This window comes from Photinus pyralis, unplaced genomic scaffold, assembly GCF_008802855.1.
Source record: "Photinus pyralis isolate 1611_PpyrPB1 unplaced genomic scaffold, Ppyr1.3 Ppyr1.4_LG9, whole genome shotgun sequence".
Lineage (NCBI taxonomy): Eukaryota > Metazoa > Arthropoda > Insecta > Coleoptera > Lampyridae > Photinus > Photinus pyralis.
In genome coordinates, this window is record NW_022170878.1 from 17,908,465 (window position 1) to 17,922,483 (window position 14,019).

A 14,019-nucleotide genomic window follows, 5' to 3' on the forward strand; every position below is an offset into this window, starting at 1 on the left:
CTTCTAACTTTAAAATGGAAATTAGTACTCTCCACTATGAATACTTTCTAAAAGAAAATCGAAAAAAATGAGATCCAAATTAGGAACTATTGTTAGACAATTACTTTCAAAATAAACCGACTCCTTTAAGATTGTCAGTTTCAATATCTTGAGCTATCCGTCGGCATAATTTTAACTGGAATTTAACATTATTTACAAATTAAAAATGTAATAGCACGAGCAGGTATTTCCAATTTGTAACTGTCCGTTACATAGTCACCCCAAATGTAAAGCCATAAGTGACACACAATTCCAATTAATTAAATTTGGTCCGCTCGTGGGTAGTGTATTGAAAAATTTCTCATATTTCTTATCGTATAAATAAAATCTCTAGGTTATTGAGTTAATTTTCATTGAATTGAGAAGAATAATCCAAACTACGTTCGTGGGACTAACTCGAGCGTAAGTACATTTTCAGTCTTCATTATAAAATTGCAAAATTTTCAGATACGAGGAAACGAAATTTTCCGTTCGTGGGGTTTGCGAATCAAAGAAATCCCCCAGTGTCTGAATATCTCGGGCGCCACAGAGGAAGAGGTTGACCAGTTATTCTTTCATCACCAGCTATCCTCTACGCGCGGCATGAAATGTTATATCAGCTGTATGCACAGATCTTTCAACTTTTTGCATGAAGATGGCAGCATTAATGCAGAGGAGATCGTTAAGAATGTCGCGCGGATTACTTCCGAAGTGGCCACTCTCTGTGCCAGTAACGTGCGCGATATATCGGACCATTGCGAGATGAATTACGGGTTCTTTTCTTGCGCCATGGATGCCACGACGTTCGATTTTGATGATGAATAGGCTGTTACCCTTTTACTGAATACTCAGATCGTTATTAGTTATTTATTTAATCAGTGGGATAACGGCCTCATTAACTTACGAATGCGACAATTGCGCATACGAGGGCGTTAGCCCGAGCTATTGTAAGAGCATGAGTATTGTAACGGAAATGCTGCAGACATGACGTCGCCTTTGGCACTCTGGAATTTTCTACGCGTATTCGAGAATGTACTGGACTTACATTGCTTGCGTGTATAAATGGTTGCGGACCGAACATCGCGGCAGTCTACTATCGAACGAGATCGAGTGCGAACGAAACATAGAGCGCGAAAAGCTGATATAAATTTCGAAGTGTGTGATATAAATAATCGATATAAATTGTACGGATTTTATAGTGTTTTAGTTTTGTTTAATAAATATTGATATAAATCGAACCCGAATTTATAAATAACGTTACATTGGTGTCAGAAGTGGGATTAATTAAATTAATTAAAAGTTAGTTTAAATTAAGTGCTTGTGCTTGTGTATGCCTGTAACAAGATCTGCTGCCGCTAAAATGGAAGAAACGATGCTCAATTTGCTCCAGCAAATCCAAAATGGCCAACAGGTGTTGCAACAAGAAATGAAAAGCACCCAAGAAAATTCTAGAAATATTCAAGAGAAGTTCGAGAAGTTGGAAGAAAATTCTAGAAAGATTAATGAAGAAATTTCTAGAAATATTCAAGAGAAGTTCGAGAAGTTGGAAGAAAATTCTAGAAATTTTGAAGAGAAGTTCGAGAAATGGAAGAAAATTCTAGAAATATTCAAGAGAAATTCGAGAAGATGGAGGAAAATTCTAGAAAGATTATCGAAGAAGTCTCTACATCAATTGAAGAAAAAGTTGAAGATAGAATTACGGAAGTTTCCAAAACATTTAAAGCAACATTCGTTGAGATTGAGCACAAGTATGAAGAGCTGCGCGAGCAATTCTTGCGACTGACTACGGAAGAGCGTACTAGTAGTGCCCCAGATGAATTACTGACGGACCGTCTTCTTGAGGTGCCACAGTCTACTCATTACAAGAAGGTCGACCCAGAAACAAATACAAGAGTAGAAGGCGACGTTCAGCAAACCCGAGTAAAGCCACCTACTTTTGATGGTAAGATTCCTTGGACCACGTACGTTCGACAGTTTGAAGCAGCGGCTGCGGCAAATAAATGGCTTCAAGACAAAACTACAGCCCTGATTCTTGCTCTGAGAGGAGATGCTCTGGATGTGTTGCGGACTATCCCCGAGGATCAACAGAACTTCCAACAAATAGTAGCGCGACTCGATATGCGATATGGCGATAAACACCTTCAGCAAGTTTACTATGCCCAAGTCAAGAACCGAATGCAGAAATCTGGAGTTTGCAGGAACTTGAAGCGGACATCGCTAGACTGATTCGATTGGCATACCCTACGGCACCGGAGAGCTTTCTTGATCAACTGGCTGTACAAACATTTATCGATGCCGTTCGTGATGGAGATGCCCAGCAGGCTTTGAGACTGGCTAGGCACGACAAAATTGAGAAAGCTTTGGCCCATGCGTTAGAATTCGAAGCCGCCAAGAAAGCTAGTCATGGAAGTGCGCGAGTACGTATGGTGGAACCTCGCAGTGAGAGCCGGGTAAGAACCATCGAAGAGGAAGGTGGCTCTGAAAGTTTTGAAGAAAAGGTCAGTAAAGTAGTGGAAGAAAAGGTCAATAAAGCAATACAGTCACTGGCAAAGAAACGTGAACCACGATGTTGGAATTGCGGCGAGATTGGACACGTTCGCCGCAACTGCCAAAAACCATTACAGCAATCGGAAAATCTATCTAAAGGAAAGTATCCAAGAGAGCTGATAGATATGGTCATTAAGAACACTCCAGATTTGGACAATAGACAACGACAAAAGGTGAAAAATATGCTTGTGGAATTCCGAGATGTGTTCGCGGTAAACGACCAGGACAAGGGCATGACAAGCATAGTCACCCATAAAATAAATACTGGCAATTCCCAACCGATTAGACAACAGCCAAGGCGACTCCCATTGGCTAAACGAGACGAAGCGGAAGAGATTATTAGAGACATGAGAAATCAAGGTGTCATCGAGCCATCGAATAGTCCTTGGTCATCACCGATAGTGCTTGTAAAGAAGAAGGATGGCTCCACAAGATTTTGCGTTGACTACCGTCTATTGCCCCCGCGACGTTTGAGAGACTTATGGAAGCAGTTCTAAGGGGACTAACGTGGCAGACATGTCGGGTATATTTGGATGATGTAATTGTCGTAGGAAAAACTTTTGAAGAACACCTAAAGAACCTGAGAGAGGTGTTTGGACGATTACGAGAGGCCAATTTAAAACTAAGTCCCAAGAAATGCTTTATGTTCCAAAAAGAAGTTAAATATTTGGGGCACATCGTATCTCGTGATGGTGTTACAGCTGACCCAGAGAAGATTATAGCGATTCAAGAGTGGCCGATTCCTGAGAACAAGCACGAGATTCGAAGTTTCCTCGGTTTGTGCACCTATTATAGACGATTCGTGAAAGGATTTGCCAACATTGCCATACCATTAATAAAGTTGACAGAAGAGGGCAATGAGTACGAATGGAGTGAAGACTGTCAAAGAGCTTTCGAACATCTCCGGCAAGCTCTTACTAGCGCACCTATCCTTGGCTACCCCAGAAATGAAGGAAAGTTTGTGCTAGATACCGATGCCAGTAACACCGCCATTGGAGCTGTTCTCTCTCAATTGCAAGACGGACAGGAAAGAGTCATTGCCTATTTCAGCAAAGTACTGTCGAAACCCGAGAGGAATTATTGTGTGACTAGGCGAGAGCTCCTGGGTGTGGTAAAGGCATGCGAACATTTCCATAAGTACCTTTACGGCCGCAAGTTTCTGATAAGGACAGATCACGCAGCGCTAAAGTGGCTCTTGCAGTTCCGAAACCCAGAAGGACAGGTGGCAAGATGGTTAGAACGTCTTCAGGAATATGACTACGACATTGAACACAGGGCTGGAAAAGTTCACAATAATGCAGACGCTTTGTCAAGAAGACCGTGCAAAGACAACTGCACACATTGTTCTAAAATAGAAGACAAGATTGGCCATCTGCGACGAACAGCTGTAGAGAGTGAGGAGTGGAAGCCAAGCGAAATCAAAACGGCCCAAGAAAACGACCCAAGTATAAAAACTGTTCTGAATTGGATGCGCACCGGACAAAGACCAGACTGGCAAGACATTAGTGCCACAAGTCCTGAAGTAAAGAGTTATTGGGGAAAATGGAATAGCCTGACTCTGAAAGACAACCTGTTGTATAGGACCCTTGAAAGTGAAGATGGCACCGAATCGACGCTGCAATTAGTAGTACCTAGAAGCAAAGTGTCGGAAGTATTGCGAAAATTGCATGACGGCGCTTCCGGAGGACACTTTGGTATTACGAAAACGTTGCAAAGGGTACGTGAGCGATTCTATTGGGTCAACCGTAAAGAAGATGTCCGGCGATGGTGTCAAAAATGTGAGTTATGTGCTACTGGAAACGGACCAGTTTCCAAGAAGAAGGCACCCATGAGGCAGTATAACGTTGGTAGTCCGATGGAACGAGTTGCTATCGATATCGCAGGACCGTTTCCCGAGACAGATGGCGGAAATAAATATATCCTAGTGGCTATGGATTATTTCACAAAGTGGACTGAAGCTTACGCCATTCCAAACCAAGAGGCAGCAACAGTTGCAGAAGTGTTGGTAAAGGAGTTCTTTACACGTTTTGGTGTTCCTATAGAAATCCATTCAGACCAAGGAAGGAACTTTGAATCGGCTTTGTTCCAAGATGTTTGTCGATTGGTAGGAGCCAATAAAACCAGAACAACACCTTTGCATCCTCAGTCAGATGGAATGGTTGAGAGAATGAATCGAACGATGGGTAAATATCTTTCAAAAGTCGTGGCAGAACATCAGAAAAATTGGGACCAGTACCTCCACCTGTTCCTTATGGCATATCGATCAGCCGTCAACGAGACCACGGGTCAGACTCCTGCCTGCCTTATGTTGGGTCGTGAACTACGCCTTCCATGTGATCTCGAGTTTGGGCGTAAACCCCATGAAGAATATGTCGCAGGTGAAAATTATGTTGACCAACTAAAGGCGAAGATGAACGACATTCACGACTTGGCTAGAAGTCATATTCAGATTGCCAGCGATCGCATGAAAAATCAATACAACCTCCGCTCGGCCAATGAAACTTTTGAAGCTGGAGATCTGGTATGGCTGCACAATCCACAGAGACGAAGAGGTCTTTCTCCCAAGCTACAAAGACAATGGGAAGGTCCGTATGAGGTGATCAAGAAAATAAATGACGTGATATATTGTATCAGAATGAACCACCGGAAACCGAAAGTTGTCCACATTAATCGACTCGCACGATATGCCGGATCCAACAACAACGAAGAAGTTAGAGGTATTCGAGAAGAGGAACGCGGCTTTGGGATCGAGCCAAACTTTAACGATTTTATGTCAAATTACGCCCAGCGGAAGAAAGCTCGATTTGGCGTTACTCAGGAAATTTGTCAAAATATTTTTGAGCTTCCGATTAACGTTTCCATCGCCCATTGTGTCGCCGAAGACCTTCGCATGGGTAGAGGTATAGCTTCCGTATTCCGGAAAAGATTTGGAAGAATCGACGAGTTGTTAAAGCAAAGACCACGAGTGGGTAAAGTACTGCGCTTGGAAGATAGTCAACGCTCTTTGTTCTACTTGGTTTCAAAGAAAACGTCAGAAGGCAAACTCACCTAGGAAACTCATGGCATACTATGACATAAATAGCTTGGCGATTCCGAAGATTGGATGTGGTTTAGATGGGTTGGACTGGAAAATAGTGCGAACCATGATCGAAGTGATTTTTAGAAACACTAGCGTTCGAATTACAGTATGCTGCTTCAACCCACAGGGGACGACCCTCCGCAAAACTGTGGACTGTTACTTTTTCAAGAAAGGTGTTTGTCGAGCAGGCTCTGACTGCAGATTCCGACACGAGGCATTAAAAAGTAATACTAACGCAGTTTCTGAACGAGACGTCCAGAATTAAGAAGGGGGCAGTGTAACGGAAATGCTGCAGACATGACGTCGCCTTTGGCACTCTGGAATTTTCTACGCGTATTCGAGAATGTACTGGACTTACATTGCTTGCGTGTATAAATGGTTGCGGACCGAACATCGCGGCAGTCTACTATCGAACGAGATCGAGTACGAACGAAACATAGAGCGCGAAAAGCTGATATAAATTTCGAAGTGTGTGATATAAATAATCGATATAAATTGTACGGATTTTATAGTGTTTTAGTTTTGTTTAATAAATATTGATATAAATCGAACCCGAATTTATAAATAACGTTACAGTATGTTAATGGCCGTTAGCCCAAGTATTAAATACAACTTTTTATCTGCGACTGTTCTTCTACTGCTAAAAACGAAAAATAAATTTGATGCATTTTTTTTAAATTTCAATCGAAGTAGCATAGTTAGCAGTTTTCGACGCCATAGAAACAAGAAAATCCTAACGTCAAGAAAATTTGTACGTCAAAAATTTTGCTTCTGATTTCTTTACTTATGTCATGAGTGAGTCTGGAACTCTTCCATCAGACGTTAATGTTTACAATATATAATCTTGATAGTTGATTTTTGATCATACATTGTTTTGACAAGGGCTTATCCCACTGAGTGTGGTAATGAAATTCTTATCCCACTGAGTGTGGTAATTAAGTTCTTATCCCACTTAAAATGACCGGGATAAGTGAGAGTTATCCTACAGGCGCAGATAAAATATATTATCTACCCATGTGGCGTTTATAGGTAGAATTAAAATAAATTCATTTGATATTACTTACGCAATTTGTTCACTTGGAAACTGGCCTGGGAAACGAAAACGATTTTACCGAATTGAGAGTATACAAATAGTAACCAAACTGAGAAAATGATGCAAAAGTTGCTCGAGGTCAAGAAGCGATTTTTGTGCTATATATAGTTATGGATACAATCCCTATGGTTAGTCTGTCTAATGTAGGCAACTTGATGTAAATCTTCTGGTCGAACGAGCGGCCGGTTGTCTAAACACCGTCGACAGATTTCTGTCAAAGGTCGAAATAAAACAACCTTTAACGTGTTTTATTCTCCTGATGGTACGAGATGTGGATTGAAGCTTGTAAAACATCCTAAAACGGATTGTTGAACTGCCTCTTTGAAGGGAAATGGGGGGGGGGTGATGTTTGGAGTTTGTCACAGAGAAACCTAACCCAAAAATTAATTAAGTTTGACACTTCAATATTTAATTAAGGCGTCCGTTTGGTTTGGTTTGCGGAAAATAATTGTGAGATTGCCCTGATGCCGCTTAGTGGCGATTGTTATTTCATCAAATACGTAGATTGAAACCACGCGGCACGTTTGCCCGGAGAGCTTGCATATTATTTGTATTCACCTACTATCATGTGACTAAGTATGGATGGTAACGGATATGCGGCAATTATATATGTCGTATGGTAAAATTTAATTATCAATTTGCGAAGAATATAGATTGACTAAATAGTTACGGGCAATATATTACAGTTCGCGATATTAAAGTGTATAGTTTCGAATAAAATGTTTACTGAAAACTAGCACTTTGAAATCTAGAAATTTTACAATTTTTTTGTAAACACTCTGTATCATTAAATTCAACTTTCTCATTACCAAAGTGTTTCCTTTCCGTGTAGCGCAGTTCAGTGGAAGCTCGACTGCGGTACAGGGTCCCTGGTTCGAATCCGGGTTCGGGCATGGATATTTGTAAATGTATAGTGGGTTGGGTTGGTAGAGCAGCCTCGGCTGAAACCCCGCCCACTTAAAAATAAAGGCAAAATAAATAAAATAAATAAATAAATAAATAAATTATTGGTTTCTATTTCTTGACTTTAAAATCAAGGTCGCTACGATTTATCAAAGTGGGGCTGGTTTATAGAGAATTATTCGGAAAAAAATTAATAATTTGGCCTGCAGAGGTTAAAGAATGACATCGAATTAGCTAAAAATAAACAGGCTGTTACATTTCAAAAAATCAGCTGTGTATTGACACCGTAAACATGAGACACTCTGTACATTCAAAAATAATTTCTGTAGATGCACAACCTTCTATAGTTGACATTTGCACAAAAGATTTTTTGCTATTTTTTTACCAGATATGAACTAGGGAAGACCGACGCAGTGTTATAGGACCCTGTATAATTGTTATAAAACGTAAAAAACGAAGAAAGAATGGGAAAATTTCGGAAAATTTCGTCTTTTTTGCATTTGACTTCAATTATCTCGTTATCTATTGCTCTGAGGGAAAATGAAGAGAAATGAATTTGTTTAGAATCGAATTTTCTATAAGATACAATTGGTATGGAACGTGCATTTACAAAAGTTATTGTTTTTTTTTGGGAATATATAAAAAAAGTAATCCCCAAAATTAACAATCGGTTACTAAGCAAAATTCATCCTCTCTTTTATATTATCCGTAACTTGATAACAGAACAACACGGCAACCGATCACACGATCACCATAGGTATCATAGTCATTGATTAATTAAGAATATAAATTAAAAAATCCATGCTTTGTCTTCCAAAGTGAGTGACTCCCAGATTGTCCCCCAATTCTTTCCGCTAGTGGAACCCTAAGCAAACCGTTCCCAACAATTGTCCCGATGATTCTTGCAAATCGACGGACTGTCAAATTTTTTTTTCAAAATCCGAAGAAGTTTGCTAGTTAACAAATGGAATAATTTCCGAAATATAACAAGAAATGTAACTCCATAATAGGCGAACAGAAACGTCTCGGAAAATGTACATTAAAAAAAAATACGTCGAAATCTGTCCGTCAATTTGCAAAAATCATCGGGACAACTTTTTGAAAAGGTTGCTTTGGGGTTCCACCAGCACTTTATTATGTTTTCTGTTCTGTTCCCTTTGCCTTTAGTCTTGCTTACGGAAAACTCAAACCGGCTGGTCAGAAACCAAAAGATCGTTTACAGTTCGTGATTCAAAGGACATGGTTCAAAGTTCATTGATCAGGGTGCAAAGTTCAAACTTCAATATCGAAAGCTCAAAGCTAAAGGCTCAAGGTTAGACGTTTAAAATTATAAAGGTATATGAATCAAGGTTTGAGGTTTAAGGTTCAAAATAGGTTCAATATCCAGCGTTCAAGTTTTGAGTTCAGGATTTAGTATTGAATATCTTGGTTTAAAGTTTACAATTCAAGGTTCGATGGTTTAAATATATCAATTCAAGATTCCAAATTCCATTGTGGTTAATTCCAGGTTTTGAGCTCAAGGAATAAGGTTGAGGTTTATGATTAAGGTTCAATATTCCAGCTTGTGTTGAACTTGCAACTTGCAACACCCAAGGCTCAATGACGTAAGCTTCAGGTTCAGTGTTAATGGTTCCTGATTAAATTCTATAGACCAATGGCCAAAATTAAATTCAGGACGGATATTCGTGATCTCAAATTCAAAATTCAAGATTCAAGATACCACTGCACTATTTAAGGTTTATGGTTTAATAGACCATATACAAGGTTCAAAGCCGGAGGTTCAATAACCATTGCTCACCATGCACAAATACAAGGTTTAATGTTTGCGGTTAAATATTCATGGCACAAGTGTAGGTAATGTCAACGGTTAAAAAAGCAATCAGATCTAAAGTTTAAATTTTGAGGTTTATACTTCAGGCTCCAACGTGCGAGGTTCAAGGATCAAAATTCCGATTTGGGTTTCAAACTTGTAAATATAGATTTAAGATTCAAACCTTAAGGTTTGCGATTCAAGCTCAATCTTTTTCCCGGACTCAAAGTCAAGGCGCAAGATTTGAGGCTAAGATCCAGGGTACATTTTCAAAATGCATAACTTAATACTTAATGTTCAGATTTCAAGGCGATTTGCGATTTGAGGTTTAAGGTTCAAATTTAAAATTTAAAGTTCAAAGTTTTAGGTCAAGGTTCAAATTTTAATGTTCAAGGTTGAAGTTCACATGCGCAAAGTAACCACATTTTCAAGTACAAACCTGAAAGATCGAGATTGAGATTCAAGATATGGGGTTTTTTAACTTTTGGTCCATGGTGTTCGGTTCTAGGGGCCAATTTTGCGTCTAGAAGTGTTCTACGGCTTCCAAAATTCGGCACTCAGGATCTATGATTCAAGATCAAAAACATAAGACACACGATCCGAGGTCAACGAGTCAGGATTCACGGTTCATACTTTAAGGTTCAGTATTCAACGTTCGAAACCCAAATGTCACAGTGCACAATTTGAGGTTTGAGGTTAAAGCTTTAACGTTTAAGTTTCAAGTTCAGATGTACAAAGTTTAATCATTATTCATGTGCCCAGAGCGAAGACAGGATTCAAGGTTCAAATATTTGGTTTTTCGGTTAGAGGTGTCAAATGACCGGTTACTGTGGCGGGCGAATAAAACATCCAGGCGTTCTATTTCATCCCTTTTTTCCAGGTGATGCGTGCTCGACTTGTGTGATTTCTATACCTTTCTCTCGCACCGATTAATTACGACAACAGTGAATAGGTACCCTCTGGAACGCTGGGAATACAAGGGCGCTTATTTCAGGAACCTCTTCACAGAAGTGTATTACGGAGACGGTAAAACTGTAAACTTCGGTAGCTGCATTTATTTCGAAGCATTTAGCCCACCATCAGATCAAGTTTTGTGAATTATTATAATAATTATGATTCAATTCAATTAATGAATGTTATATGAAAAGACGTTACCTTGAAGTATTCCTATGGTATTCTACTCTTCACCCTCTTCGCCCTAAAACGGTTACTAAGCCACCCACAAGCACCTGACCAGCTAAATTACTCAATGTACTATCAAATTCTTTTATATGAAATGTAACATTTGGCGTCGTAGCTCTCAACTAATTTTTGTGTATAACAAGAACTTTTTTTAGAGACAGACTGTCGCACAAAAACAGCAAACTTGCCAATCAACAGAACGATAGGCGGCTACGTTTCAGCGTCCTCAAAAAAAACAACGATTAACGTTCACCACCAAACAAGTCACGATTAACGTCCATCTCTTCTATTTAATACAAATTCCTTTTGTGTTCCATTTTCTACTGTGTCTTCGAATAAGTTAAAATACGCAACGATAAGGGGCTTATCGAAATGACCAGAGATAACACTTTTACAAAAAGGATTAACTCCGTCATTTAACACGTATCTCATTTCTTTACAATTAATTAAACAAAAGAGAAGCGATTATTTAAACGAAATTGGCATTAACAAAATCGCATTGTCTTCACATACCATAATCGAAATTGTGTTCATTCTGAATTGGCGACCAACATGCAAATTGAAATTCACATATACAGGGTGAGCGAACATTACGGTAGTGCCAGAGCCAAACAAAACGTACGCTTAAATAGTTTACACAACAGCACTAACCCATATTTGTTACATGTGATTTTCGGTGCATTTACAAGTGCAATATTACTTTCTTAGTAGAATAGTGAATTAAACTAATCCCGTGACTAATCCGTTTACAAAAACGTAACGAGTACGAGTACAGCAATTTTAGCTTTTACCCTGTAGATAGGATATTTGTCAACTTGACTTTTTCTAAATGTCAGGGCTTTTGTGGCAATAAAATCCATATTTACTGAATTGTGTATAACTTTTAAGACAGATTTGTCCGAAATTTTGTTTCAATGTTCTCTATAATAGTTCTAAAAGCTGAGAATCGGAAATGATTGGGAAATGTGAAAAAATGGCTATAAAACATACTCGGTGATCCAAAATGAGTGTACAAAATTTGAATTTCCCGCAACATTTATAATGTTGATGTCATATCAAATGCCATGGATCACTAAACAATAATCAGAATTAGTAAATTTAACAACCACATCTTCACTCACCAATTCTGTTTTCAAATATTCATTCTAACGTTGCCCGGAGGATACTCATGTTAATTAATCGATCACCGTAAAGTTCTTTTGAGTTACACATGTGCAATAGTTCTGGTTATTTATTTCTCTTCTCATAAAAAGATATGCTTCCTCATCAAGACTTTCTATGTAAATATTCTTATACTTTACAATGCGTGAGCCGTCGTACGTCGTAATCCGAAGTTGGTAATCCGCAATTTCATACCGTTATCCGTAATCGGTAACCCGAAATGTGTAAGTCTTAGCTTGTGTAATCCGTCGTCGGCTCTTCGTTATCAGTAACGCTTAGCCCGTAATCCGTGGTACATAATCAGAAAGGTGTACTATACACCCCACAGTTTTTACTTTATAGGCCATACTCTATAGTCCACGGTTCACTATTCACGAAGGCGTGGTTTGAGGACACAACTTAATTAAATTTAGGGTTAACGTAATTGGGCTCTGCGCTTTATTATGATAAATTAAAATTTATCTCTTGTGAAAGACTAACGGCAACAATTTGTAATTGGAATTACCCAAATCTGCGAGTAGCTAATGTAAATTATATCATGAACAGAAATTAGTTTAGGGTAGTTATAAGAAATTAACAACAGCAGACAGTGAGGACGGAATTTAGCCTTAAACTTAGATTCTTCAGGCCAGTTTAACCCTTAACACCAGTTCGCGTTTCCGTAGCCAATCGGTCCCGAGTACTGCTACTTATCCGTGCGCTCGTAGTGCGTCGAAAGTTAGGAGCCCTGTTGACGAAAAAGAAGTGAGTATAATCTCAGCACATCCGACTTCACCCTTACCGAGAAACATAAAATGACATACGATGCCAATATAGTCTGACCCAAAAGATGGGCGGCGGTGATGTCGTGGCGGGCGGTTTAGGTCATCGGGTTTAGCACACACAAAAATTAAAATGAAACACTGGGCCAAGCACTAGATTGCAAAGGTCGTGCACAGTGTAGTCTTAATTCATTTTAATTTGTTTGTTATTATGAATATTCTCAAAATAATAATTTTCTGAGTTATATATGTTAATTTTTCGAATTGTCATAAATTCTTCGAAATATGATTCAATTTGCAAATCTAATTTTTTAGTTGTTTCCCATAGAAAATCACTTATGCATTTTTGTGGAACTTTTCCACGCTTATAAATTAATTGATTACAAAGCTAATTGAATTTCTTATGGAATTGGGAAGAAAAAATTCGTGGGACCAACTCGTTGTGTGTAGCGTGCGCATCAGTAGATTGTCGTTCAAGTAGTGTAATTAAAGTGGTTGTAGGCAATTCAAAATGACGAAGACTGTGAATGCGCTCCTATTAATTCTTGTTTCCTCTGTGACCGTCTTTTCTTTTAACTCTACCGTAAGTAATTTTCTTTTCGTCCTCGCTCTACAATACTGCAACACTGTTTAGGTCCCAACAAGGGATGTTTTCGACACGTGGTTCTCGCGAGTCAAAGAACACCCAGAATGCGTGAGCTCATCGGCCGTAACCGAAAATGATCTGGATCAATTCTTTCTTCATTACCAGCTTCCATCTACCACCAGCTTCAAATGTTTCCTCACTTGTTTCTACGGATCTTACGACCTAACGCACGAAAATGGCACCATCAACGTAGACGAGGTCGTCAAGGACGTCGCGCGGATTACTTACGAAACGGCGGCCGCTTGTGCCGGAAAAGCACGCAATATACCGGACAAGTGCCAAATAGTTTATGTGTTCCAGAATTGTATTCTTCATGGCAACTCCTTCGAACTGACGGAATAAGTTGTTGCTGTATTGCAAAAAGCAATTTTTTTGTGGTTATCTCACAGTGGGAAGCCTCATCAGTCATCATGTCAAATATAGAAACCGTTGTGAACGTACGAGTTATTGGGAAAGTGGCACTAATAAACAAAACGTGGAAAAGTTGTATACATCTTTGAGAACTGGCAACCGCGCGTTTTCTTAGAACAAAGGAAAAGCTGTCGGTGCCGCCTTGAGAGCACGAATGCTTCTTACGTTGCAGGCATATAGGTTTGGGCTATCGTCGGGAGAGCATCGTGTAGGTGTTTTGTGTTATTTAATTGCAGGTAATAATCGTTGCTCTCCTGTATAATTATGTAATTTATTTATGTTCTGTATACAATATTCTATGTTTTATGTATTACTTTCGTTATTTGTTTTTGAAATTGACATACTTTAACTTCGGTGCTAGATCACACGTGTGAAAAATGCCGTTAAGTTTATTACTTCATTATCATT

General features: G+C 39.1%; 1 protein-coding gene across 1 annotated transcript; it reads left to right on the forward strand.

Annotated features, from left to right (window-relative positions):
* The first annotated feature begins 12,996 nt into the window (after positions 1-12,996).
* On the forward strand, positions 12,997-14,019 carry LOC116181123. The gene is made up of 2 exons (XM_031501398.1): positions 12,997-13,137; positions 13,189-14,019. The coding sequence occupies exons 1-2, from the start codon at positions 13,066-13,068 to the stop codon at positions 13,540-13,542; spliced, it is 426 nt and encodes a 141-aa protein (XP_031357258.1). The 5' UTR covers positions 12,997-13,065; the 3' UTR covers positions 13,543-14,019.